Source organism: Hyaena hyaena, unplaced genomic scaffold (genome assembly GCF_003009895.1).
Source record: "Hyaena hyaena isolate Hyena2069 unplaced genomic scaffold, ASM300989v1 scaffold_343, whole genome shotgun sequence".
Taxonomy (NCBI): Eukaryota; Metazoa; Chordata; class Mammalia; order Carnivora; family Hyaenidae; genus Hyaena; species Hyaena hyaena.
The window spans coordinates 1,442,496-1,469,055 of NW_024080975.1; the positions used below are offsets into that span (position 1 = coordinate 1,442,496).

At 60.9% G+C, this 26,560-nt stretch overlaps 1 protein-coding gene across 1 annotated transcript in view; it reads right to left on the reverse strand.

Annotated features, from left to right (window-relative positions):
- The window catches only part of RIMBP2 (RIMS binding protein 2), a 96,278-nt gene that overhangs the window by 47,079 nt on the left and 22,639 nt on the right, over positions 1-26,560 (reverse strand). The window contains exons 3-7 of the mRNA XM_039249583.1: positions 23,664-23,768; positions 15,925-15,975; positions 5,379-5,559; positions 2,272-2,417; positions 1,615-1,694 (exon numbers count right to left, since the gene is read on the reverse strand). Coding sequence (XP_039105514.1) covers positions 1,615-1,694; positions 2,272-2,417; positions 5,379-5,559; positions 15,925-15,975; positions 23,664-23,765 — 560 coding nt within the window. The 5' untranslated portion in view covers positions 23,766-23,768. The remainder of the gene's footprint in view (positions 1-1,614; positions 1,695-2,271; positions 2,418-5,378; positions 5,560-15,924; positions 15,976-23,663; positions 23,769-26,560) is intronic.

Genomic DNA, 26,560 nt, shown 5'->3' on the forward strand with positions numbered 1-26,560 from the left:
GCGGGGGGGGGCACGGGGGGGGGGCGCCCGGGAACACCAGAGGTGGCCCGGGGAACGGGGACGGGGCAAGGATCCAGTGGGGGCTGAGGCGGGGGAGGCTGGGGAGGCTGGGGAGGCTGGGAGGCGGGGGAGGCTGGGGCGGCGGGGGAGGCTGGGGAGGCTGGGGAGGCAGGGGAGGCAGGGGAGGCAGGGGAGGCTGGGGAGGCTGGGGAGGCAGAGGAGGCTGGGGAGGCTGGGGAGGCAGGGGAGGCTGGGGAGGCAGGGGAGGCTGGGGAGGCTGGGGAGGCTGGGGAGGCTGGGGCGGCAGGGGTGTGTAGCTGGCCTGGGTGCGGCCCTGCTAGGAAGCGAGCCAGGTTGGAGAGTGCCAAGCCCGGCTGCAGCCCAACTTGCCAGCACCGAGGGCTCAGGCCTCGACGCTCAGAAACAAGGACACCTCTATGACACACGGGCGGGCCGAGCCATCCCCCCAGGCCCTGCAGAGCGGCACCGGGGCAGCGTCCCCGCGGACGGCATGTGGATGTGCAGCAGTGCATCCGCATTCAGACGGGGGTCGATCTGCCTGTGTCCTGACGGAGAAGCCTGCGGCCCAGGGAGCGCTACTCCAAACACCTCTGTTGTCTGAGCAGAAGCGGGTTTTAACGGGTGATGTTAATGGCTCACCAATCAGAAAATAACCTGCGAATCAGCACACCGGCCACTACGAGGGGGTCTCACGGGAGAAAACAGAACGCGCCGGAGGTCCGTGGACCGGCGGAAACTAAGGACAAGAGGCTGGTCCTCATCGAGCGCGAGGAACAAGGGACAGAACTGTCTGGCCTGTGGCTAATTCCTTCCTGCGGCGGCATCTGTCTCGGGCTGCGGGCGCTGTATCGAGTTAGCGGAGCTGTGGGGAGCGGCAACCCCACACCCGCCTCAGAACGGGGGGCCGCTCCCACTGAGACTCTGAGAGTCGTTCATAGATGGCTCCACAGTTGCCGCTGGGACATCTGCGGGACGCCGCGCAGAAGTGAGGACCCCAGCAGACGGGAAACGGGGCTACGGACAAGAGCGTGCCCCTGTGTCAGCCGGCGACCTGCTGAGGGCTAACCCGTCCCCCAAATGCTGTGTTCAAGTCCTAGCCCCCAGCGCGGGAAACGTGACCTTGTTTGGAAAGAGGCTCTTTGCCGATGTGATCGGGACGGGGTCGTCCTGGAGCCGGGTGCGGCCCACCCAGTGACTGGTGCCCTCAGAGAGAGAGCGAGCGAGAGCTCAGGAGCAGACGCACAGGGAAGCAGCCGCGGGAAGACGGGCAGAGACTGCAGGGGTGCACCCGTAACCCCCCGCGAGCACAGCCCTGCTGACCCCGACCCGCGCTTCTGGCCTCCAGAGCGCAAGAGGGTGCGCTTCTGCAGTTTCACATCCCCCACCTCGCGGCAAGTCACTATGGCCGTCCTGGGAAACAAATACACGCTCTGCACTCTTTCCCTCGGACCCGACAGCAAGCCTACGCCATCTCCCGAGCCTGTGGCCGAACTGCCCGCCTTGGGCTTAGGACCCGGGGAGGGGAGTGGAGATGGGAGTGCCAGACCCGCAGCCCCAAGGGCCCCCCCATGCCCACAGATGCTTTGCGCTTACCTGTAGCGGGCAACACACAGGTGCACTTTGCCCGAGTGTCTCTGCTGCTTGGAGGCACTAGAGTTCCGTCCGTTCTCCATCTGGTAAAGACACAAACCGCGTCCGGTTTTGCGGGAAGCGCACGGAAGCCGTCCAGTCTCCCAGAGCCTCCTCGCCCCTGATCACGGAGCCCCCGTGAGACACGACTAGGCCAAACTCCGTGTCTCGGGCACCAGCCCAGAGACAGAGCGGTCCCCTCAGTGTAGGGTCCCCTGGTCATGCAGAAGGGCGTTTCCTGAGCCAAGAGCGGACCGGAGGTGGGGCCTCCCCCAGCGCGGGGCGTGGGACTCGCTGGGCGGACTGTGCGTGATCGCCGGGCCCTGCCGGGCCTCTGTGGACACACAGAGATGGACAATGTCTGTGGCCTCTGCTCACAGGGGCTCAGCCCCGAGAGGGAGGGAGACAGACACCGTCCACCGCGGTCACGTGTCAGAGGTGCCTGGTGCCCTGGGACGGAGACATCCAGGAAGACTGCATGGAGAAGGTGACACAAGGGCCAGTGAAGACCAGATTCGGGAGTTTATGGGCGGGAGGGAAGCCTGGAGGGAGGAGGAGAAGAAAAGAGGGGAGGACCATGTGTTCCCAGCAGACAGATCCACACGGGGGGCCAGAACTCACGTCTGATTCAAATCTGCATCTTGGGCTGGCGGATCTGGACAGGAAGGTGGGCTTGACAGGCAGAGGCTCCGGCTTGTCACCAGGGAGCAGGAGGGGCCGGACGTGATCCCCAATCACAGCGCGGCTTCCGACCGTGCCCTCCTGACCTGGCCACGACACGGAGACAATTCAAACGGGGACACCAATGAGATGACATCGCGCCTGTCAGCATGCCCGTCCCCCTCGCGGGCACCAGCCTCAGCTTTTCATCTTGGGAGCTGCCCACCTCCTGCCCTCAGTCCCCCCCACCCCCCACCGGTGGCCTGACCCCCGGCAGAGTCCCCTCCTGGCTGTGAGGATGGTTTGGTGGCAATGGCGGTGTCACACATGTGGCGGGAAGGTCCAGCCACAGGGAATTAAAGGGAGCCATGGAGAAAGCGGCTCTCCCTTTCCCTGCCTCCAAGTGGAGAGGCTGTGAGGCCCGGTGATGCTGCAGCCACGTTGCCACCAGGAGGCGGGAGGGTGGTCCCACTGGAGCTGGCTCACGGATGGGGCGCCGCTGGGGGTAGGGGACATGCATCCCAGGGACGTGGCTGGAGTCCCGAGGCCAGCTGTGCAGGAGAGCCAGGGCTCATCTACTCCAGGTGATAAGTTCTGTGTGGCTCACACCTGTTCCAGTCAGCTTAGCTCACTTATGCCCCTGAGTGTCCCAACATACAAAGTGGCCCAGGGGCCGGGCATCTTTGTCCCGACGAGAAGCAGGGGAGCAGTGACTCCCTCCCTGACCTCCATCCAGCCTCTGTCTATAGTGGCCGGACCTCAGGGTCACCTCACTGAAGACTCGACCAGCTGAGCCCACGCTACGACAGGCCAAGTGACTCACAGTAAGGTGGGAAGGGTCCCTACACAGGCTCTCACCCGCCAGGGGCCCCGCAGCTCCGGCCTGGTAAAGGGGACAGTGAGATGGCATGTCTGAAACAGAACCGGTGCCAGAAGAGACACAGGGCCCTGCCGGGGCATCAGGTCCCAGAGAGCAGAGCTCTCGGCGGTGCTCGACATGCAACAGGCGCAACGGGATACCGTGCAGATGGGCGCCCAGGACCCCAGGCACCAGCTAAGATGCGGGTGTCCAACCCCTGACCCAGGGCCAGACCGGCCAGTGCCCTGCCAGTGAAGTCACGTCTCACCTCTGGACAGAACTGTTTGAGCAGCTGTGCAACTATTTCCCTTCGATGGAACATTCTAGACAGAGAGGCTCTGCCTCCCACCCAGCATTCCCGGGTGAGGACAGTGGACCCAGTGGCCTACGCCAGCCTCAGAGGAACGTGGAGCCACAATCAGTGATGCCAGAATGACAAGGGTGAAGCCAAGTGCACGTGGGCCCTGACAACGGGGCCCCCGATGGGGCGAGGTCTATCCCGGCGGCCGCGCAGAAGGCTTGTCGCACACCTGTTCGTGCACCAGGGTCACATCAATCAGCTCCGTAGCGGCCCAGCACCGCTGTGGGTCTGAGTGCCCGCTTTCCGTCATCGCGAGTCACATCCCGTTCTCCAGATGGGTCTCCACATGGAGCCACACCCACTGGCCTCACGCTGGCGTGGCAAGGAGGCACTCACGCAGCAGCCGGAGACCCAGTAGTGAGAAGGGCCTGGGGCCAGGTGGGCGGAGGGTGGGCACGCGGGGGTGGGCCAGTGCTTGCTGTGACCCGCCGCAGACCCGGCGTGGCCCCAGCACCGCCTTCCTCTGGTGCACGCCCGGCACGGGGGCCACATGACCGGATCCTGTAATCCTGGGCCGTGACTGCACTCAGTGGCTGCGTTTTTCAGTGCCCGCGTGGCCTGCATGGCCCCGTCCCCTAGGATCCGACCTGTCCCAGTCCCAGGCCACCCTAACAGATCTAAGCACCTTGTGGGGTCTTGAAAAGCATGCACTGGCCAACCTCATGCGGCCACATGACCCAAGCACGTCCATCTCATCTAGTGACAGCTGAACCGTCCTACCCCTTCTCGTGCTTCAGACGCACAGCCCAACGCCCCTCCCTGGAGCCAGGCTTCTTGGTCCACCTGGTGTGAAGTAGCCCTGGGTCACTTTTCTACCTTGTCACCCTGTCCTCCCACACCTGTCCCCTGGTCTGTCTCCAGCCACCTAGAGGAGCTCCACAGGGCCTGGCCGGCTGGTTGGCCTCACAGCTGCAGCCCCCACGTGCAGCCTGGGCACACCAGGCCCTCGGAACACTGCAGAGGGGTGTGCAGACCCTCCTCCCCTCTGCCCTGCTGCTCACAGCCACAGGGCACGCGGTGAATGGCTGCACACCAAGGACGGGCACGTTGTTTATCAAGATACAGGCAGCATCACTTCTTCATATCACGAGGCATCAGAAAGAACCCATCGTGTGTTCTGATCACAACGGGGAGGAACCTGGAAACGCTCCCTCGGATGGAATCAGAGGGCTTCTGACACTCGTCTCCCCCAAATTAAAAACAACAGTAACTTTTAAACAGGTGGGTTTTCCTGCAACCGGTGTGCCCCGGGCCGGCGGCCCTGGGGCGAGGCGCACTCTCCCGACTGACCGGGGCACTGTGTCCAGGCTGGGGCCTGTACCGTCTGAGGACAGACTTGGGGATCTCTGTGACCGACACAAAGACAAGATCCCTCCCCCAACAGGCAAGGTTCGTCCCATCCTGCATCCAGAGCACAAGTGTGACAGGTGAGCGTTCAAATTCACCGCAGTCACCGCTTCTGCCTTTATGGGAACAGGGATTCGTCCCCAAGCAGACAGTGCAGGGATGAAGGCGGGGAGGCAGCCGCAGCCCAGCGGTGCGCCTCGGGGACCCCGGCCTACTGCTAGTTGCCATGTGACCCGCACGAGAGCCTCGGTCTCCCTCCTCTGCAGAGCGGGACCAGGAGAGCATGTGCACCACACACGGCCGTGCAAGGAGCCCGTGTGCCAACAGCACCGAGTGCTCAGGACGGGGGCTGGTGCACCGTGCACGCGCAGTGACTACGGCTGGCCTGCCGTCACCGGGAGCCCCGGGACACTGGGGTCCTAGGCAGGCAGGTCAGACAGACACTGACTACGCAACGCCCGATACGGGGTCACTGCCGTCCCTTCTCCGCCATGCACTCACCTTTGCCGATGGAAGGGGTGAGGCCGTTCATGAATTGCAGGAAAGGCTTGCTGGATGCGGGGCCGCCCCCCCGCAGGTCGGGCTCCCCGGCGTGCTGCCGGAGCCGCTCCAGGCCCTGCGACAGCAGGCTGCACTGCTCACTCTGCGTCCGGCATTTCTCCTCCAGCTCCCGAACCTTGCTCTGCACGGCAGACGCACAGACACGCGGTCAGGGGCGTGCGTGCACGCGAGCGCTGCCTCCTATCCCCACGGAGGACAGCGTCCCGTAACACCAAGGGTCCCAGACAGCCTGGCTGTCGGGCAAGTTCCGTCACCGGACAAACGCGGGAAACCACAGGTTTGAGAAACCGTACAGACGCTCAGACCCCGGCCCACCGCGGACGGTTCTGGGCCGGGTGTGCGGCCCAGGGGCTTGCAGTGGGACGCCCCACCACAGCCACCCGAAATTGGGACTGTGGGGCAGCGACATGGCCCAGACCTGAGGGCAGCTCGGCTGCTAACCCACTGACCTGTTTTTCTCCCGGGTCGAGGAACCTAACCTGAGCACGGCTTTGGCAATAAAAGGGGGTTTCTAACCGCTGGATTTTGTTAGCGACACGGCTGCCGTTCGCAGACATCGAGAGATGTCCTGGAGCACCGGGGGCGAGGGGTCTCCCCCAGACACGTGTCAGGGAAGGGGCAGCTCCCCACTGACTCCGCCTGCTCCTGCCCCGGCTGGTTCTCAGGCTGGGTCCCTGGAGACGCACTCCCCGCGCCCCACACTTCCTACCCTGGTGCAGACGTGAGGCTCTTTCTCGGGGACCAGACTGTCCTGTGTGTTCACGGGGGGCGCACACCAGGGAGGGCCGCGGGCAGGGTGGGCTCTGCGGTACCGTCCCCCGAGGCTGCATTAGCTCCTGGGCACTCTCTGCTGTCCCCTGACCTCGCGGGGAGCTCCAAGCCTCGCTGGCCCCTCCCTATACACCCTCCCTGCTCTTCAGACTCGGGCCCACAGTAGGTGCTCAACACACCCGCCAAATCGATGAAAGAGGCACTGCTGACCTGCTGTGCGGGCGCCTCACTTGTCTGCGTGGAGTCCTGCCCTGGCTCCGTCCTTACTCCCGGTTACTGGGCTACTAACTTGCCGGGCTGCCCCCTCGCCCACTCCGGAAGCGTCAGCTCCCCGGACAGGAGTCATCCGCTTCCCTTCTGTGTCCCCAGCGCTCGGAGCAGAGCTGGGTACACTGTCCACCTTCAGTGGGCGTGTGGCTTACACAGGTGTGCACAGAGGCGGGGCAAGCCGGGGGTGGTCTGCAACGTGGAGGGCCAGCAGCAGACACGCCCTCCTCCCCCCTCCCCCTCTCCCCCTCCTCCCCTGTATCCTCCTCTCCTCCCCTCCCCTCCCCCCTGCATCCTCCTTTTTCTCCCCCTCCCTCTCCTCCCCCACCCCCGGCACTAAGTTCTCCAGCTCCTTAGTATAGAAAGAAGTGCTATTTATGCCTGAGATCAGGGATTTCTAAAAATAAACCTAACAAACCCCAAGCCTATAATTAATTTCTTCGATTCATTAAAAAAAAAAAGTAGCAGGATTCCTCTTTTAAAAAGCTGAATGAGCTTGTCTGTGACAGCGGTCTCCAGTGAGGAAGGCAGAGAAGCGAGAGCAGTGCTCCTGGGCATGGTGGGGGGGGGGGACGCAGGGACAGCGTGTCCCCCGCCCCCAGCCTGGCTGCCCCGTCAGCGAGCCACAGCTCTGACCTCAGAACACGGCAACATTTGCCCGAGGGTGGAGCCAAGAGCCTTTGGGGGACAGGGAGGGTCTACTTCGTACCTCAGGCAAGAGGCCCCAGAAAGCCTGAGCTCCCCCGGGTTATCCAGGTGGGCTCCCAGGCGCCGGCGCTGGTGTGGGGGGCAGTAGGTGGCCCGTGGAGAACACGAGCACCACTGAAACGCCGTGAGCTCGTGTTTGTGTGCGTCAGGTCAAACACCAGCAGACGAGATCCTCAGTACCCGTGTGTGCGTGAGGAGGGGCGTCGCTGAAAGTAGCAAACAGATCCCTGGCTTACGCGACATTCTAGAAATGACAGCACTCTAGAGTGATGGACAACAATCACTGGTTTTCGGGGCAGGGGGGAGGGTGTGGCTCCCAAGGGGTAACGGGAGGGGTGTCTTCAGGGAGGTGGAATCCGTATCGCCATGGCGGCCATGAGAATCTCTACGGACAACCGACCGCACGGAACCGTACACAGAAGGGGGAAGATGAACGCAGAACGTAGAATGCGCTGCACCAGATGCAGCCTGCAGCCTGGTGGCTGGGCCTGCGCCAACACGGCCTCTGGGGCCGAGTGACGGGAACGCGGGAAGGGCCGTGGCTGTTTATGTAACTTTCTGTGCGTCTAAAATTATTTCAAAATAAAAAGGTTTTAGAACGGAGCAGATTTAACGAAAATAAGACAGGATGCTGCAGGCGCCAGGAACACCTCGGTGGCGCATGAACGGTGTCACATGGGGAGCACGGCCAGGTCGCCCCAGGTCCCCACGTACATGACACACCTGGGGCCGGCCCGAGCTGCCTGACTCAGGGCTCCCGGGACAGGGTGGGGCACAGAGACGGAAGAGGGCAGCTGAGCGGCCCTGACCGGGCCCTGCAGGGCGCACACGCAGGGGAGACGGGCACACAGCGGCACCCGGCACCCTTCCTGTGCTACCGTGACCACGGCGTCCTTCGCACCCGCTGCTGGCAGACCAGGACCTGAGCTCCCTGAGAATGGCCCTCAGTGACTCCCCCCTTCCAGGCTGTGTTTCTAGGTCCAGGGTCCCCTCCAGCGATGGGGACCATGATGTGCCGCCTCCCCTGGGGCAGGGGAGAGGGGACGGACAGGTGTGCTGGCTCTGCCGGAGGGGACTTCAGAGCACTGGAGTGCCTGGGGCGTCCACGGGGGCTAGCGGGGGGTGGGGGGCAGCCCGCAGGATGCAGGGGGGACACGGCAAACCAGGGCGTGTGCGCTCCGTGTGCACCCACTCAGCGCTGGTCCAGACCCACCGTGGGCACAACTTCTATTCACCCAAAAGGAGCAGAGAATCTTCAGTGTAATGTGACATCTCTCAGTTTTTAAATGCTGGTTAGCATTTCAGAGGCCCGTAAACAGTCCGGGCCGACGAGTCCCATCTACAGACGGCACAGCTCCTCCGTGCCTCCCGGCTGGTGTTTCCAGCGCCGGCTCGGGCTGGGCTGGGCGGCCCTTGTGGCCGCGGGTAACCCTGGGCGCACAGGATGAGGGCTCTCAGACGGGAAGGTTACCGGCTTCCTGGGTGAACACCAGGGACTCCTACTCCAGAGCAATGAGTGCCCACCTTAGCGGCGCCCTTCCCGGGGTGGGCAGCACAGACGTGAGGCCGCCACCATCCGGAGCCTCCCGCCAGAGTCGTCCGCCCCCGTGCCTCTAGCGCCAGCCATGCTCACTAGCACGGCGCAAATCAGGAAGACCAAACCACCCTGACGGGACGATCAGCTTTATCCTAAGCATGATGAATGGGAGAAATGGACGATTATCGGGGACGCTAACGGCATTCAGATATCGTAGTGCCATCCCCCCCTTGATTGAAGGGAGCGGAAGACCACAGGCCCCAAGCCTCGAGCGGACCTGTGTCCAGATACTGGTTCCGAGGCCACAGGCCCCAGGCTCTGTCAGGCCGAGGTCTCCCCTCGAGCAAACCTTACATGGGAGCTGACAGCAGAAGGTCCTAACGGTGCAGGTGGGACGTCGCTGGGCTACAGGACGAACACAGACATGCCGTTTGGTGCCTGTTTGTCAGGGCGTTTGCCTAGCCCGCATCTGTCCGCGTGGGGCGACCCGGTCTGAGCCCTGCTTCCATCATACCCAGGAGCAAAGCTGTAGGGGGGCGGCCAAACCTCTCCCACCTGCACTTGCTCCCAGAGAGAGCGGAGGAGTCGAGCTGCCCACACCCAACTGCCTCTCCAGCTCCTGGCCTCACCTCCCCTCCGGGCAGCAAGGGAAGTGGCTGTGGGGTGTCAGGATGTCAACCTCAGAGCCCAGAAGCTTCGGGTTCCTGTCTGGGTGGGTGGGAGTCAGGATAGCGAGGAGATGGGAGCTAGAGACCCATTACACCCAAAGCACGTTGCACGGGAGGACACACCCTCCAGAAACTCCACCGGGCTCTCCCCCTTCTGGAAGAGAGGAGGGGTTTCCGGGAGCACAGTGTCCTGGCCAGGCCGCAGGGTTGGGGGGGGGGCGGGCCAGCACCTGGGAGGAGCCTGTGAGGGTCCCAGCATCACCAGCAGGAGGAAAGGCGGCCTCGACCCCGCTGATCCACCCGGCTGGCTTGTTTGAACATCTGTGTTTTTCAGCATTCAGGGCACTGTCACCTCCCAGTGGGTGGCCCCCTGGGGAGCCGGCCCCCTGCAGGCATCGGGAGTGGGGCCACTCAGAAGCGGCCGGCTGTGTTCTGGTCACGGTGGGAAGAGACAGCACCACCCCTGGCAGAAATGCGGGACGTGCCCACTGGGACGCAGTACTCATAAAGAGAGCAGGACACACATCACAAGCACGACTGCTGGCGGGCCCAGCCCCGGCACCGGGCAGTTCTCAGCTCACTTCTGGCTCCGTGGGGGACAGGCGCGGGGGTGCCGTGCCCTGTAATCCGTGTCCAAGCAGGGCCGCCGTGAGTCAGCAGAGCAGTCGGTGAAACCAGGGAGCGCCCCGGGCAGGCCGGGGTAACAGCCATGTGTGGCGTCCCAACGTGCAAACAGGAGTGCGGGGCCATTTACGCAGGCCACACGCCTGCCACACGCCTGCTACGTGCCAGGCGCTGCCAGGGGCTCTCACTCTCACACACGGTCAGGGGGACCCATGGCATAAGGTGGTACGAGCCCACGGCAGAGTGAGGAAAACAAAGCCAAGACGCACAAAAGCCAGGGTCACACACGCAGGCAGTGGCCGGGCAGGGCCAGGCCTCTCTGACCCCAGGCTCTGAGCTGGCTCTAGGTCCTAGACCCCCCCACTCATTCACGGGGACCTGGACGCAAGCCACCCAACCTCAGTGGGCCTCGCTGTCTTTGCCGATAACAGGGGTGAAGCGTGTCTTCCAGAACCCAATGCTGAACTGCAAAGTCAGACCCTGGGGGGCAGGGTAGGGGCTCCATTAGTGGAAGCTAGGAACCTTCCACCCCCTTCGGGCCTCAGCACGGATGCTGCTGGGGGCTGGGGGGCAGCAATCCTAGTACCTCAGTCACCCAAGCTCCCTCATACCCCCCACCATTCGGATGGCTCTTCAGCACCTTAGAGCCCGTGCAACTCTATCAGAATCTGCTACGTTTCACCATCCGAGGGGACACTCAGTGTTGTTTGCCCAGTGACCCCGTGAACTAAGGAATGCCGTCCGCTGCCAGTTTAATACCACTTCCTGGGCTGGCTCTTCCCTGCAAGCACAGCACACGGGAAAATCCATGTAAATTCACTGAAAGGGCTCTGAGTTCCGGAACCTCCGCAGGACAATGCAGTCTTGACCCCCGAATGGAACCGCGCCGTAGCCAAAGGGAGACTCTGGTAAGGGAAGCCGTCTCTTCAGTTGATGTCTTGCATTCTATGATGTGTGGACCCAGCACTGATAAAACACGAGAGTCTTAAACATTTGCTTTGGCTCATACGATTAAGCAGTTATCAAACCGTCCAACTTAAATGGCACTGGATTCTGAGCTGGTGGTTCTGACCACTGGAGCCCCCGCTTCGGTATGGACGCACGCCTGTCACGTGGCTTTACGGGGACGGATGGGGCTCACTGGCAGGCCCTCAGAACTCCCGTTTCGCCTTCAGGGGTGCCAACGGTGGGCGGAGACGGTGGCATCTGGGATGCAGAGCGAGACTTGGGGTCGGCCCTGGGGCAGCCAAACTCCCAAATACTGGAGCGTACATAACTTCCTTGTCCCTAAGCACCTCGTCTTCTGGTAGGGACTCAGGGGGACGAGTGAGGGGCAGAGGCCCCATGCCCACCACGATTCCTGAGCAAAGAGACTTCCTGAGACACATAGGACCTAAAATGTTAAGTATAAAACTTTGTGTGCCCACCTCTCAGATTCTCAGTATCCAAACCGGGATGTCTTGAGGATTCTAAAATTCAAGTGAGGGAGGGGCGATGACCTGGGTCAACCACGTTCAGCTTCGTTTCCTGGACTTCTGGCTTCTCTCGTAGTAAAGTGTCACTGGTATGGCCAGTGCACAGGTGACACAGGAGAGCGTGTATGAGCTGTCCCTGCCGCGGTCACCGGGAAGCTGTGTGCTCCAGACGGCACAGCCACAGGAGGCAGGAGCCCCGAGGGGGGTTCTCGGGGGCCTTCCAGGGGCGCGGTGGGCATCACCGACAAGTGACCTTTCTGTGTTCAATGTGAGACTGTGATTTGTTGCTAAGCACACCTGAGCCTAACCTTACGCCTGCACCTGGGAACCAGGCCCAGCTTTCTGATGGGTCCAAACCCGTGTGCTCCTTCACCCACATGCTCACTCACTCGCCACCTGGTCACCAAGTATGCTAACACCCACCCAGCAGGGTGACGCCTCCCTCAGGGCCCAGCAACACGGCACCAGCACATTTAGGGACCCGTGGAAATGTTTGCATTTTGGTTTCCTTGAAAATCAGGAAAAGAATATAAGAAGAATGACTCCAACCTGGATGACATTCCTCTGGACACCCAGGCAGACGTGTGCAAAATGTAGTGTTTAGTATTTTCACAAGGCAAAGGGACCTAGAGCCCAGGGAAGACACGACACAGCCCAGAGGCTGGGTCCCGCCTCGAGGAGACCCCAGGCCTGTCTGGCTCAGGAGTGTGCTGTCTGCTCTGGGAAGTCTCCCCAAATGCAACCCTGGGGTGAAAGGAGCCTGTGAGGGTGAGCATCTGGCGTCGCGGGCCGATTCTGCCTTGTCCACGAGCGGACGACCAGCAAGCTGGGGGCAAAGGAGTGAAGCGCTAGGAAGCCGCGTGGGTTATGAGCCACAAAGCAGCCAAAACGCACACGCAAAGCACACAGCACGGACACTGCGACCGCAAGCCCCACAACAGACCCCAGAGGCTGCCCCCTCCCACCCTGGGAGAGCCTACGCTCCCCTGCACACCTCTCCTCGGCCGCCCCAGACAGCATCCCCAGGGGGCCCGCCTGCCCTCAGGGGCCCAGCTCTGCTCTTGCGAGCTGTGCGTCCCTGGGCACGTGGCTCCATCTCTGTGCCTGACTGCCCAGTGAAGAGGACAACAGGGGCCACCTCACCGGTTCCGGTGCCCGGCGGCTAGTGACCATATGGCGTGCGCAACCATCGTGTGATTCCACTCTTGCTGCAGTTTCGCCGGTAGCAGAGCAGAGCCCAGCTCCCGGTGAGGACAGGACAGTGAGGGCCCGGGAAGCCAGGCTGCAGCGCAGAGGCTGAAGGTCTGGGCTCTGGCACCAACTTCCTGGGGTTTGAGTCCCAATTTTGCTTCCTACTAGCTTGTCTTGGCCAAGTCACTTAACCTGACTGTGCCTCAGCTGTCGTGGAGATTAAGTGAATATGCGCACTATGTCCTAGACGTCCATAGGGGCATCCTTACAACAGCGCTTGGCACAAAGTAAGAGTTCAATAAACACTACAGTCCATGCTATTTTTGTTGTTACTATTATTGATTTCAAAACACTCCACTTCTTTGTCTTGAAATAACTCCCTCATAACGTGTTTAATAAAGTGCTAACAGGGTGCTCTGTCTGGATTCTGGAAGAGCTCTGTTCTATTTTCAGTTCGTTCCCGACACCCGTCTTTGCTAAGCCCCGAAGCTAGCCCCAGCGAGTCTGTGGGTGCTGGGACTCTGCACGCGTCCTGAACAGGAATAGACCCAGCTTCCCTCCTCTTGCCCCCAAACATCCTGGCCATCCACTCATCAGAAAATGGGGCCTGGGACACCCACAGACCCGGCTCTGACCACACCAATGCTCTGACGGGTTTTATGTATATCATGTGTCTTGAGGCAGTCCTTACTAGTCCTGTTTACTGTCTCGCTGGGCACGGCAAGGGCTGTTCTAGGCTGTTCCGCTGAGGATAACACCTGACCAGTAGAGGAGACCAGCGTGCTGCGTAGGATGCACAGACCCTCCAGGGACACAGCCACGTTCCAGCACAAGCATGTGGCAAGCTGCAGATGCCCCCCATCAACACATCTGGTGACAGTGGGGGGGCAGAGGGGTGGAAGCTCAGGTCACTAAGATGCTGAGCCACAGATCGGCCAAGACCCGAGGGGCTGGCTGGTCCCATACGCTCTCCTTCCCCGGACCAGCCTTGCAGACACCAAACTATGCCTCCCAGACACGAGCTGCATCAGAACTGGGACCCGCCCCCCCAGGGTCCTGGCTGCCCCTCCAGAGTGTCTGACCCCGCAGGGTGGGCAGGACCCAAGAGCCTGAGTTTCTAACAAGCTCCCAGGTGATGCAGACACTGCTGGCCTGGAACCCAACTTTGAGAACCACTGGTCCTCAAAGTGGGAAAATCCTCCCTTCTGTGAATACGTGATCAGACTCAGAGTTTTGGAAAACACTCAAAACCCTGTTCAGAGGGACACGCGGTTCCTCTCGCTCCCCGGGGGCAGGGGAGTTAGTGAGAAGCACGGCAGCTTGTTAGTGGAAAAAGGTAAGCCCACAGCACAAACACAAAAGGCGGAGTGATCAGAGGACAGGACCGAATCCCAATGACAGAGCGGCTGCATCCTGGGCTCTGGCCCCCGGACCCCGAGGGCACAATCAGCCTTGCCAGTTCCCACCCCACCGCACGGTCATCAGGGCTTGGAGATGCCCTCCCAGATTGACCGCTACAGTCTCGGAGGAAAACGGGAGACCAGGTTCGCTGGGCCTGCTCAACACATGTGAGACCAGAGTCTGTGCCCCGGGGCCCCCCATACCCCCCGCAAGTGGCTCCCCGAGCCCCCAGCCCCGCTGCATCAGGAGGAACCACCAGCTGCCGGTAGCGGTGGTGGAAGACGTGGGTTGAGCCGGCCCAGGGACCCAGGGGCGCCCCATGCACGGGGAGGCATTGCCAAGCACATGCAGGAACACGAGCTTCCCTCAAATACCTGCATGCTGTCCAGGGTGCTCTGGGTGAAGCGCAAAGCAGGACGCAATCACAGGACGATGTTGTAAACAAAAGAAGACAGAGCATTCTCAGCACATCTGCACGGCCTTTTCCATGCGTTAAACCCAACGCGCGTCATGGTACCACCACGTCCCGAAGCCCGCACAGCGCTCGGGGCTCGGCAGGCAGCTCCGGGTGCGGGTGGGAAGGAGGACGTGAAGCCAGTGGGCTCCGGGCGATGGGGACAGGAGGCAGACGTGCAGCCAGAAGACGGTCTGAATGGAAGTGGGGGGTGGTGTGGGGGGGTCAGGCAAGGGCGGAGGTCATCTGTCAGGGAGAAGCACGGCCACTTGGGGGTCTGTCTCCATTCTCTTGGGTTATGTATTCCCCCTGCCATTCATCACACCCACCCCTCCAGATATTCATTAGCTAATGGACGCTCTCAAAAAATCAATTTTAATACATGTGATGGTAGTGAAGCGACCTTTCCCTGCGGGAGGAATAGATGTTAAAAGGCAACGTAAGAGATGTGAGAAAAGCACACACGTGGCTGTCCGTGGCCGCTGGTCCCCTGCGGGGGAAGGACGAGGTCATCTCGGGGGACAGCCGCGTTCCGTGCCTGGGGATGGCAGGCCTGGCATCACCCCACGCCTGTGCGTCTGAGGGAAGGGGTCGCTGACGGCCTGACCTCTGTCTGTGCTGGTGGGAGACCCGGCGTGTTAGCCCCATTTACCACACACAGAGCGTACAGGTGGCTGGGCCTCGGGGGGAGCCTGAGTTCATCCAGACCTGCGCATCTGCCACTCCCGGGGCGCTGTCAGGCCCCAGGCGAGGGACAGAGGTATGGCCACTCCTGCCAGGACCCCATGCAGGTGGGACTTTGCACCAGCTCCCTGCTGAGCCCCCGGCACCACCGGGAATGGCTGTGGAGAAGCCCCCCCGCCGGCTGTTCACTGGGGGCAGTGCTGAGGCAGCAGTCACCGCAGATGCCGGTCACCCTTTGATCACCTCTGTCGTCTCCCTCTGGCTCTGCAAATGCCTCCTGAGATACCACTGCCAAATGCTTCCCCAGGATCAGTGCCGTCCCCAAAAATGTCCCCTGCATGGTCCATCCGCGGCTGGGCGCCCATGGGAAAGGCCCAGCCACGCTCTCTCCTTATTCCCGTGCAAAAGCGTGCCCTCGTCCTCCTCACACGCCACCCAAGAGGCACCCACGGGGGACAGCAGGTCAGATCTGCGGCCCCCAGCTCCAAGGCAGGCAGTGTGGCCGTGGGGACAGGGTGTCCCCTCTCTGTGTGGTCGCTGTGCGTGCAGACCCCACGTGGGGACGGGCACTCAGCACTAGTGACTGGTGCCCAGTGGGTGCTCGGAGCCGTGAGCCACTTCGGTGCGGCGTGAATGCCCGTGTTTGTCCCCGAGCTCACCCCCCCCATCCCCGGCCCCGGGCAGCTGGCCGAGCTCTGGCACTTACCTCTAGCAGCTGCACGGCGCCTTCATGCTCCTTCTTAGCTTCAACCTGAGCCTTTTTTAAGATAAAAAGAGAAAACAGTCAAGGCTTAAAGCACGGGAAAGAAAAGAATATCAGATTAATGTTCGGATCATGAGGGCATTATCTCCACTAAGAAGCCCCACAGTTCTGAGGATCTACATCAGTTCTTGTTTATCTCTCCTCCGGAAGAGATGGAAGGGATTCTGACCAGCTGGGATGCTTGTTGTGAAAACCAGAAAGCGTGCCCTGATCTGGCAGTGAAGAGATGGGCCGGGCGGAGCATGAGGGGAGGCCCCGGTCCCGGTCCTGACTCCTGACGGGCGGTCATGTGCGAAAGGTGGCTGGGCCCAGAAAGGCAGGACGATGCTGCCCGAGGCCTTGGGCGCGTCACCATGTCCCTAGGTACCCTCCACTGCCTTCCACCGCCATGTAGACTTGAGCCCCAAGTAGCTGAAGGTCGGATGGGATGTCTCCAGGCCCTAGGACAGGCAGAGACAGGGTCCCAAGCACCCGGCAGGTTCTCAGGAGCTCAGCCAACAGCAGGGGCGTTCCTCCTCCAAGTACTTGAAGCAAAGCCATCTGCTCCACAGAACGAGACATGTTACAAGTTTCACTAAACCTGTTTCTCAGGATGGCTGCTGCCCGAACCAGATGGAGAGTTCGCGCAAAACCGAAACACAACGTTATCATCCGATGTCCCCCGCAGACCCGAGGTCTGGCCTTGTGATGCCAGTGAATATCTGCTGCCTGTCTGCCTGGCACTCACGGCCTCCTCTCCCGGGAAGAGTCCGGAGTGCTCTGGGGACACAGCCCCTGTGCCACATGCAACTCCACTGGCTGGTTTAAGGGCAGGCGTGCAGCCAGGTTACAGCAAAGATGCTTTGCCTGGGGAGGCTGGGGGAGAGGGGATAGACACTCCTCGCCTACTGGATCCAAGCCAGAGTCAAGGACAGTGTGGAGCACCAGAGCGGTCTGGCCACCATGAGGGGCGAGGCTGGAGTGGTCTGGGGCCTCCAGCTGGAAATCAAACATGAAGCCAATCAGAGGAAAGCAAAGGCAGGAGTGTGCTGGATCCAGCCGCGTCTGAAGCCTGCCGTTTCAGCCACGTGCACAACTAAAACCCCCTTTCTGTTTTCTGTCCCTCGAAACCAAGAGTCCTAATGGACACACTCATCAGCTGTTTGAGAATACTTTTCCCACTTTAAAGCTGGAGGCGCTGGAGTTCAGTGAGAGCCCGAGGCTGACTCCCTCGCCAGGAAGGAAAGCCTGCCCCCTGCACCCTGTGGCCACACGGATGCCCCCTCACGTTGGGTTCATTCCCAAAAGAACCCAGAAGTGGGTCTTTGGAGAGGTCTGTCTCCTGCTACTGCAAGCACCTGCCTTGGAATTTGGAGTGCTAATGAAGGATCCGTATGCTCAAGTGAGACTGACATTTAGAATCCTCGGTTCTAGAGCAGCCCTGCCTGCGGACGCCGGCATGGTAATGAGGGAGGGCCACCCACCTCGAAGAAGCCAGACAGTGTTATCTTAACAGCCTCTCAGGAGGAGGCGGGAGCCCGGCTTCCCGGCACGTGGGGCACTGTGAGGCAGGCTGACACTCCCGTTGACTTTACCCACACGCACCTCACGGGCGCTGTTCCCCCAGGAGGGGCTTCGAGAGCAGGGGCAGCGAACAGACTCCCAGACTGATCACACCGTCCCTGAATTCATGCAATCTTCAGAGTGCTGAAAAACGTTCCTTTCAAAGCAGAAATGAGAGCGACGAAATAACAAAACAGGGTAGAAGAAACAGCCATCCAGAGAACATACAGAGATTATAAATAACCCCATCGTCAAGCCAGTTGAGTCAAAGATAGTTTCCAACTGGCAGGATGAACAAAAAAAAAAAAAAAAAAAAAAAACCCAAAGCAGTCTATGAAAACTCCGCCAAGTTTTCGGTAATGCTTGGTTTCCGGCTTCAAGAGAGAATCGGGAGTTCGTTTTCGTAGGCTATTGCAAGCTGGGCCATTTGGGCAATCAGAATAGATTGTTAAAATTAACAGTTAAAATTGGCAGCGCTGAATTCTCAAAACATCTAAGGAACAGCTTAAGTGAAGCTCATTTGGGGGCCGCTGCCAGCTTGCGGGGAAGCTGCGACCTTCATGCAGGCACGATCTCCTACAGAGCAAGGGGACACGGGAGAGGGACCACGAGGCTCAGGGTCCAATTCAAAGGATGCAGGCCGCCGTCCAGGGGACCCAGCATCCAGGGCAGTGGCTCCCAGGGAGGCGCAGGGGTGCAGACATGCTGGCCCCTAGGTCTGGACACTTGGCTGGGACGGGCCGTGCACCAAACGTCCACTCACTGTGACGACCACTGGATGCTGGTGGGGGTGCAGCAGGCGAGGGCATCGCGGGAGCTGCGGACAAGCGGCCGGTGGTCACGGAACTGGGCTGGGGGCTATGAGGAGCCTCCCGTACGAGATGATGAACAGACGCCCACCCCGGGCGTGCACCACGGGAGCACACAGCCCGGGAGCGAGTGCTCCACTGAACAAACACAGGCTTAGGGTCAGTCTGTGATCCTCCATCACAGGAGGATGCGCAACAGGCATCCGGGAAAGGCCCTTGGAACGTAAGCAAAGCACCGATCACAACCCACGTGGCGGGCTCAGCTTCTCTCATGGCACAATCCAGTGACGGTGCCAAGAGAGCCACCATTTCACACGTGGGAGGAGCTCTAAGCCACAGAAAAATCGGTCAGGTCTGCGGATGAATTTTAAATACAGAAAAGCCCTTAGATCATTGTCATGGCTACTGTCCTCAGGCAAAGATGTCACTTGAACAAGAAATCCAAAGTCGGAAGCAGCGATGAGGCTGGAGCCTGGCCATCGGTCACCTAGAGAGGGAGGGTCGGGTCTGGGAACCAGACTGCTGGGGGGCGGGCCGTGGCAGGGCGGGGCCACATCGGCAGTCCCTTCCTGGGGCACTGATGGACCACCGCTCATTCCCCGTCCAGTGCCCTCGGTGCCTCACTGTCCATGTTTGCGAGCACCTGCTCCCCGTGGGGCAGCGATCTGGGAGCACAGACACTCACTCCTCTCTGGAGACAGACGATCGGCAAGTCGATGGCACTGAGCAAATGGCAGGCACATCACCCCATGGGCGCAGGGGCAGGGAGGGGAGCCCGTGTCAGGCGGGTTGGCAGGGCAGAGACTTCAGGCACAAAGGTAAGCCAGCTCTGCCGCCATCCGGGGACCAGGCATCCCGGGCGAAGCTCCGAGAGGGGGCAGATCTGGTGCAGCTGAGGAACAGAGGCCAGCGTGGCCACAGCACGACAAGAAAAGCAGGGGTGGGGAGACGAGGAGGCAGGGAGGCGGAACTCAGGGGAGGCGAGCAGGCACTGGGTCAGGGTCGGGCGGTGACCCTCCATCATCCACTCACAACAGGACTTTGCACATTTAACATAAACGTTCACAGACACCTTGGTGGCTCAGGCGGTTAAGTGTCCAACTCAGGTCACGATCTCACGGTTCGTGGGTTCGAGCCCCACGTCGGGCTCTGTGCTGACAGTTCGGAGCCTGGAGTTGCTTCCAATTTTGTGTCTCCCTCTCTCTCTGTACCTCCCCTGCTCATGCTCTGTCTCTCTCTCAGACAAAAAAATTAAATAAGTTAATTAAATAAATGTTGGGTGTCACTGTCCCGACTGTCACTATCCGTGGCCCCTTCCCACCCTGCCTCACTCACTGCTGTGTCACTAGCCCCTGAAACATCACTGACAAGAGGGGCTCAATTTTTACTGAACTGTTTGTTGACTGGATGAAAGCGAGGATTCTGGACTGAGCTCCGGGCTCCCCGATTCCCATGATGGGTGTCCCACAGCAGAGCCGGGGGTCCTGCCCTGCTCAGCCACCTTCTGTATTTTGAGACGACACCTTCCCAGCTACCAGAGCTATGGGTCGGCGGATTCCCACTCCAACAGTCTTGGCATCTGTATCTTTTTTTCCTTCCCTCAACAATGTTTCTGCTTCCTTCTCTCAGGCACCTCACTGGGTGGTGGATGAGCTGAACTTCTGGGAGACAGAGGCACCCCAAGGAAGACTTGGGTCCCGGGTCCCGCCAGGGGCGAGGCTGAAGCCATGCAGGAGTGTCCAAGCCCTGCCTGTGTTTCAAAGGAACTGATACACGTGCTGTCCCTCAAGGAAAAGGGACACTGCAGGCGATCTGGCAAAGCAGAGATGGGCGTAAAGGGCGTTCCCGAGACACGGGTGAAGGGGATGTCCCAGGAGAAACCAGTGTGGACGGGGGGGGGGGGGGGGTCTCCAGGCAGGAGGACTGGGGAAGGTGGAGCTACCGCCTCCCCACAGGTAACCATCCTGGGAGGGACCCGCGGCTCTGGCAGACAGTTCGGGGGAAAGGAAGTGGCGGGCACACAGAACTAAGCAGACAGAGGTAGTCAACTCCTGGGGAGAGGAGAGGCCGTGCGCAAAAGGAGATGCCGCCGTGTGCAGAGCCAGGCAGGGCGGGTACAGGGTCAGTGCTGCCAGCGACACAGTTCAATCTGGAATTGGCGCCGAGGTGTCACTGGATGAAGGAAGTGGGTCCACCAGCCAGCGTGGAGAGCCAGTGTGGCAGCTAGCATGACAGCTGGCGTGTACCGTTGGTATTTAGACCCTTAGGACCAGGTGAAGTCGCCCCGGGAGCCAGTGTAGACGGAGAGGAGAGGTGGTTTGCAGACCCGGTCATGGGAATGCCCAAGATGTTTATAGGGATCTGAGTGGATGGAAAATTACCACACACAGTGGCGTCCTGGAGGCCTGGAGCAGAGGGACTGACCACCCACAGCTGCTCTGGGTCCAAGAGGATGAGGACAGAGGGCCAGCCTTTGGCGTGATGTCCCCGTGTGGGTGACAGCAAGGGCCACTTCGTCACCAAGAGGAGGGCTGGGGATCCATGGGGGTTGGTTCAAGAAAGCCAGGGAGCTCTGGTCAGAGAGAACAATCACCCTGCTGTCTCTGGACCTCAGATAGTTCTGGTACTTTTATTGTGGTAGGGGGACAAGAGCCAGACTTTGGTCAGCCCCGAGCCTTAAGGGGGAGCACCCCGGCCTGGCGGGTTCAGAGCAAACCAGTGTGTGCTGTTTCCTAGCCGCGTGGCATCTGGTCAGCTTCCTCGATTCGGAAACGGGACGACGACGGTACACACTCTGTAGGGTCGTCATGGGCTTGAATCAAGTCACTCTTGTTAAAAACCATCTCTGGCACCCAGGAAGCACCTGGCCTCTCTTAGTGTAAAGATGTCATTTGTTCTCTTAGTGCTTTCTAATTCCTGTGACGTGGGACCCCACGGCTGCCCAGGCCCAGTGTCCCCCACCCCAGGCTGTCCACTGTCCACAGGTCTCCACGGCCCTGGGATGTTTACATGGGAAGGAAACACCCCCTCCATGGTCTTTTCCCAGGAAATGGAAACATGGACGACGGCACCCAAGAGTGTTGCCCTGTCCAGCAACGCCCCTCCCCACGCAGCCTGGGGCCCCTCCCGAACCGACGCATGTGAGACTGGGTCTCGGCACGTGCAGAACCACACCGCTGCAGTGCGTTTTCTCAGGAACTGCAGTGACCGTCGAGGCCCGACAGGGCCCGAGTCAGCCTGGACGTCCCCCTCCCCACAGGCCCCACCCCTGCCCTTCCCACCACAGCCACTGAGCGGATCGTTCACCCTCCAATCGGGTGCTGAGATGTGTCCGTGCCTTCCCTCTCCAGCTGCCGCCCCAGTCCAAGACTCTGGGCTTCACGGCCGCGGCCAGCAGCCTCCCTGCCTCTCCACACACTAATCCGCAGCGCGATGCTCGAAAGAAGCGCATTGGACCCCGCTACACCCCTGCCTCGACGCTTCACCTTGCAATGAGATCAAGCTCCCGCAGAGCACCTGGGGCTTGGCGGCACCTGTCAGGGGCACACTCCTGCCCGCCAGGCATGGCCCGCGTCCCTCCAGGGGCCTCCTTCCCCGGCACAGGGAGCAGACAGCCCACATTTGTTGCTGAATGTGAGTAACATGCTGGCCCTCCCTGGTGGAAATCCTTCGCAAATACAAACTGTGAAGAAGCTGCCCATCTTGTTCCACTCCAGGTTTGACCTTGCTCTTCAAATGTTTTGTTTAAAAACGAGAGCGCTGAGAAATTACAAAATGGGCACATTGCTTTGCATTCGTTTCTCTTCCTCTGCTCCCACCATCACGAGGCATCAGAGTGTCCAAAATAGAGACCATGAGGAAAGCCAGGAAAGGAGACGGGAACCTGGAAAGCGCGGGAAAGTGGGATAACAGAACTGGCTCCAGCCTCGGCCTCGGGGGCTTTGTAACAAGAGCCCTGGGCTGCTGGGAACACTCTGCTGAGAGAGACCGGCCCGTCGCTCCCGGCAGGACACACGTATTTCGTGGGCTTCTGTCTGCGCAGGAGGCGCCAGGGCGGGGGCGGGGGGGAGGCCTGCTGCTTTGGGGCCACAGGGAGCAGGTGCCGGGGCCAGGCAGCCGTGTCTGGGCTCCTGAGGTCCCTTCTGCACAGAGAGCAAACAAAACAGCAGCATTGCTGCCAGGACGCCAGCGAGCCGCATCCTTTGGGGAGAAAACGCTGCTTCTCGGAGTGCCGGCCACCTCGTCACGGCAGGCAATAGACCATCCCCATCAGCACCGGCTGAACGACATCCATCCTTGACTGGAGGGGCAGCCTTGGAAGGTCTCTACCCGGCACAAGGTCTGCTCCCGAACTCGGGGGGAGAGGCCGTGCCGGCAGGTTCCCATGGCCAGCCGCTCAGCAACGGCCCGGGGTCCTTCATTTCAAGATGGGAGGCCTGGACGGTGGGGGCAGGGGCCACCCAGGTGGGGCGGGGGCTGGGGACCGCCCCCCAGGGCTCCCATGCACCTGCAGACCAGACCAGCTGCCCTAGCGTCCGGGGAGGAGCGGCCCTGCGGGGGACACGGGGCTTCGGGAAGGACAGGAGGCCCAGCCCCGGGACCCCAAGCCCCACGTGGAGACAGACAGGAGGACCAGCACCGATGACAGGGACGAAGCCGGGGGCGATGTTCTCAGCCCCCCCCCCCGGTACTACCCCGGGCGCCCCCAGGTTCGCCCCCTGAACTGCTCAGTGCCTCCCTCCATCTTCCTCATTTCTTAACCTCTCCTCTTTCTTCTCCGCTCTCTCTCCTCCTCTGCTAATGAGATCACACTGTAAACGCAGCCCTGAGACTCGGTTTGCTCAGTTAACAACACGTCATGAAAACCTCCCCAAGGCAGCAGATATAAACCAAAATCACCCCTTTGAAGACGACACCGTCCCAGTGTGCAGCAGGGAGGCACCGCGGTGCACACCCCACCCTCGCCCGGGGCTCCCCCCACAACGCCACACACCAGGCTGGAGAAACACACCAGCTCCTGGGGCCCCTGGAGGGCACTCCTCCTGAACGGGGGGCTGCGGGTCGGGACCATTGACGCCGGCAGGCTGCACATGCCCAAGGCCAAAGCCACCCACACCACCAGGAGCCACGGGAGGGTGCCTGCCCCACAGGCCCGCCAGCGGCGAGCGTTGGCGGGCGCGCACGCGAACCCAGGTCACTCGAGGGCTGGGCAGCGACACGGAGCACGGATGCCCCAAATCTCCCCACACCAGGAAGGAGGGCGGCTGCTCCCCGTCAGCCTGGGAGGGAGACTTGGGTGGGCACCCCCATGCCCCCCGCCCCCCCACTCACCTTCTGCAGCAGGTCGATCTCCTGCTGTTTGGCGTGGAGGACGGCCAGGGCTTGCTCATGCTCCAGCTCCAGCTGCTGCCGACGCTCCGCGGCCTCGCGCATGTGCTGCAGGCGACAGGGCGAGGTCAGGGCGGAAGCCAGGGTTCCCACTCGGGGCTCTCGGCCGCTCGGGCGTCCCCGCCCCCGCCCCTGCCTGGGGTGCCAGCAAGCCCTCCACCCTGCCTTCCCTTCTCATTCAAATGCCACGAACCTGTGAGCAGAGGTGAATTCCTCCCCCATCCCCATTTTCCGGACTCCTGAAGTGACAGCCACAGGTCATAGGTCTCTGCCGACACAGTGCTGGTTCTACGCCTTTTAAGGTGACTTAGGTCCTGCAATCCCCCTAATCATCTAGGAGACAGGCTTCACAACCAGCCCCATTCTACATGGGGGAAGCTGAGGCACAGGGAAGTTCTCCTTGCTCATCACACAGCTGGCCAGTGGCCGTCCAGGGCTCAAGTCAGGCTCCACAGAGCCTGGGGATCTCGGGTTTGGGTGCTATCTACTGGTGAAGCCACACTGGCCTCCTCCCAGCTGCTGGAACTTTCTAAGCATCTCCAGCAGGTGCTTGCTGGCACAGCACAGGTACTGCAGTGAGGGTGCAGACCCGCCTCTGGCACTTGGGGGCAGCCAACGGGCAGTGCCCACCACTGAGAGCCACACTGCCCGGGTTAAATCCCAGCTCTGACCTGGAGCTGGTGACTTCACCACTCTGTGCATTTCCCTCTCCTGGATTAATTATTCATGAGCATTATCAGCCATTTGTAAATGGCTAATTAACAACAAGCAACACGAGGACGGGTGTTGATGAGTCAATTACGAATCAGGCCTGCTCACAGACCTGTGAATGGCTCACGAGTCAGAGCAGCACTTGGCGTCTAGAGGCCTGTGTCACCTGCTGCTGGGAGCATAAGCCAGCCCAGTCCCACCCCACCAGCCTCATGCACGTGGCGCGGCTCCAGAGTGGCTCTGAGTGCCCGGGGCGTGGAGTCTGTAGGTGAGCAAAGCCTCTTCCCACGGGACAAGTGGCTGGGACCACGGAACCGCTAAGATGGTGGCGGAGAGACAGCTCTCCGCGGTTCACGGAGTGCTTGCTGGGTGCTCACCGCCCTGTCTGATGCTGGCAACAGCCACAGGCCCAGAGAAGCTGAACGACTTGCTCAGGGCCGCACAGAGCGGCTACAGCGGCACCTGGAAACCCTTCCGGGGGCGTCAGGCCTCAAAGTCGGGGTGCACCTCCTCGTGGACCTCTTCTGAGCCGAGGCCACGTCTCCAGAGCCGTCTCCACCGGGGACTCTGCAGGGGACTGGGGAGCGCGTTCAGGCTCCGAGAGCCAACCTGGCTTGCGTGAACAATTACGCAGCTGTTGAATTACGCTATCCCAGCTAATTTCGGTGTGTCTGTTTATTTTGGAAGTGGGCACTGCCACGTGCAGCCTGTGTGATCCTTATTTAGCTCTGGACGGAAGTGACTCGTGGATGGAGGAAACCACTCTGCTTGCAAGGATTCATTAGAAACTAGAAACACAACCGAACACGGAAGTGATCTGAGGGCGCTGCCATGAGGTCTGGGGTCACGGGGGCGGGGCAGCAGACGCTCGGTGGGCTTCTGGCCTGGACCTGGGGTCACGGAAACCACTGGGACAGAAATGGCTTCTGCAGGGGGTGGGCTGACGAACCAGCCAGCTGGAGCAGCTGTCCGAACGCACGAGTGGGGACAAACACGTGTCCCTCACAAGGGCGGCGTCCAAGGCCAACCTCGATGCCACAGCAGGGGACAGAGTGGCGGGAACTCGGATCGCACGTGTCCCTTCTCCCCCACCCCCGGCCACTTCCCTTCTCAGCGATGTGGCTCCGGAGGCATCCACCCCCCTCACTCCCTGCTCCTCAGTCTGGCCCCCTCCACCCTTCCACTCACACCCCCTGCCTGACGTCCCCCAGGACGGCCCCACGCCTGACCGCCTCCCTCCCCACTGCATGGTCTCTCATCACAGGGGCAGCCGCCACTCTGCTTGGACTCCTTCCCACATGCACGTCCCGCATCACGGCTGTACTTGCCATTTCTAAACTCACGCTTCCAGGTGAATCCCTCATGCCTTCACTCGTAGCCAACTGCCCACTTAACCCTCGCACGTGGCTGGACAAGGGGAATCTCAAGTTCAGACTGTGCAGAACTGAGTTCTGGGTTTTCTCTCCCAAACCACTTCCTCCCCCAGGCTGTCCATCTCAGCAAGGACACCACCATCCACCCAGTCTCTCCAAAATGCTGGCCGTCCTCCCTGGTCCCCAGGCCCTTCCCAGTTAACTTCCAGAGCCTCTCAACATCTTTCCGTGTGCATAATCTTCCATATCCGCCACCACAGGCCAGCTGCCATCACCTCTGCCTGGGTCTTAGCCACACACACAGCTGGTCTTCCTGTCCCCAGCAGGCCCCCAGAGCGACCAGGGAGTGCTCTCCAGGACAGATGTCACCCCATGGCTTGATGCATCCGCCTGACTGCATAAAGGTGCCCAGAGAGCTGGGTGCGTCTGGGCGGAGGGTCCAGAAGACACCGGCATTATGAGTGGGTGGAAGAGGAAAGGAGCCACCACTCCCTCGTCCAGTCCGCTGGGGACCCTGAAGGACAATAAAGTGGCAAAAGGGCCAATTTGCTCTCTCTGCCTGAGCTGAGACACATCCGTCCTCTCCTGCCCTCGGACACCTGGGCTCCTGGGTCTTCTCCTTCCAGATTCGGGCCAGGACTTACAATCAGCCCCCAAATGTAAGGCCTCCGGACTCAGACTGAATCATGGACAGCAGCTCAAAGAGCTTCTCATCCTCCGTAGCCACGTGAGCCAATTCTTACGATAAATCTCCTC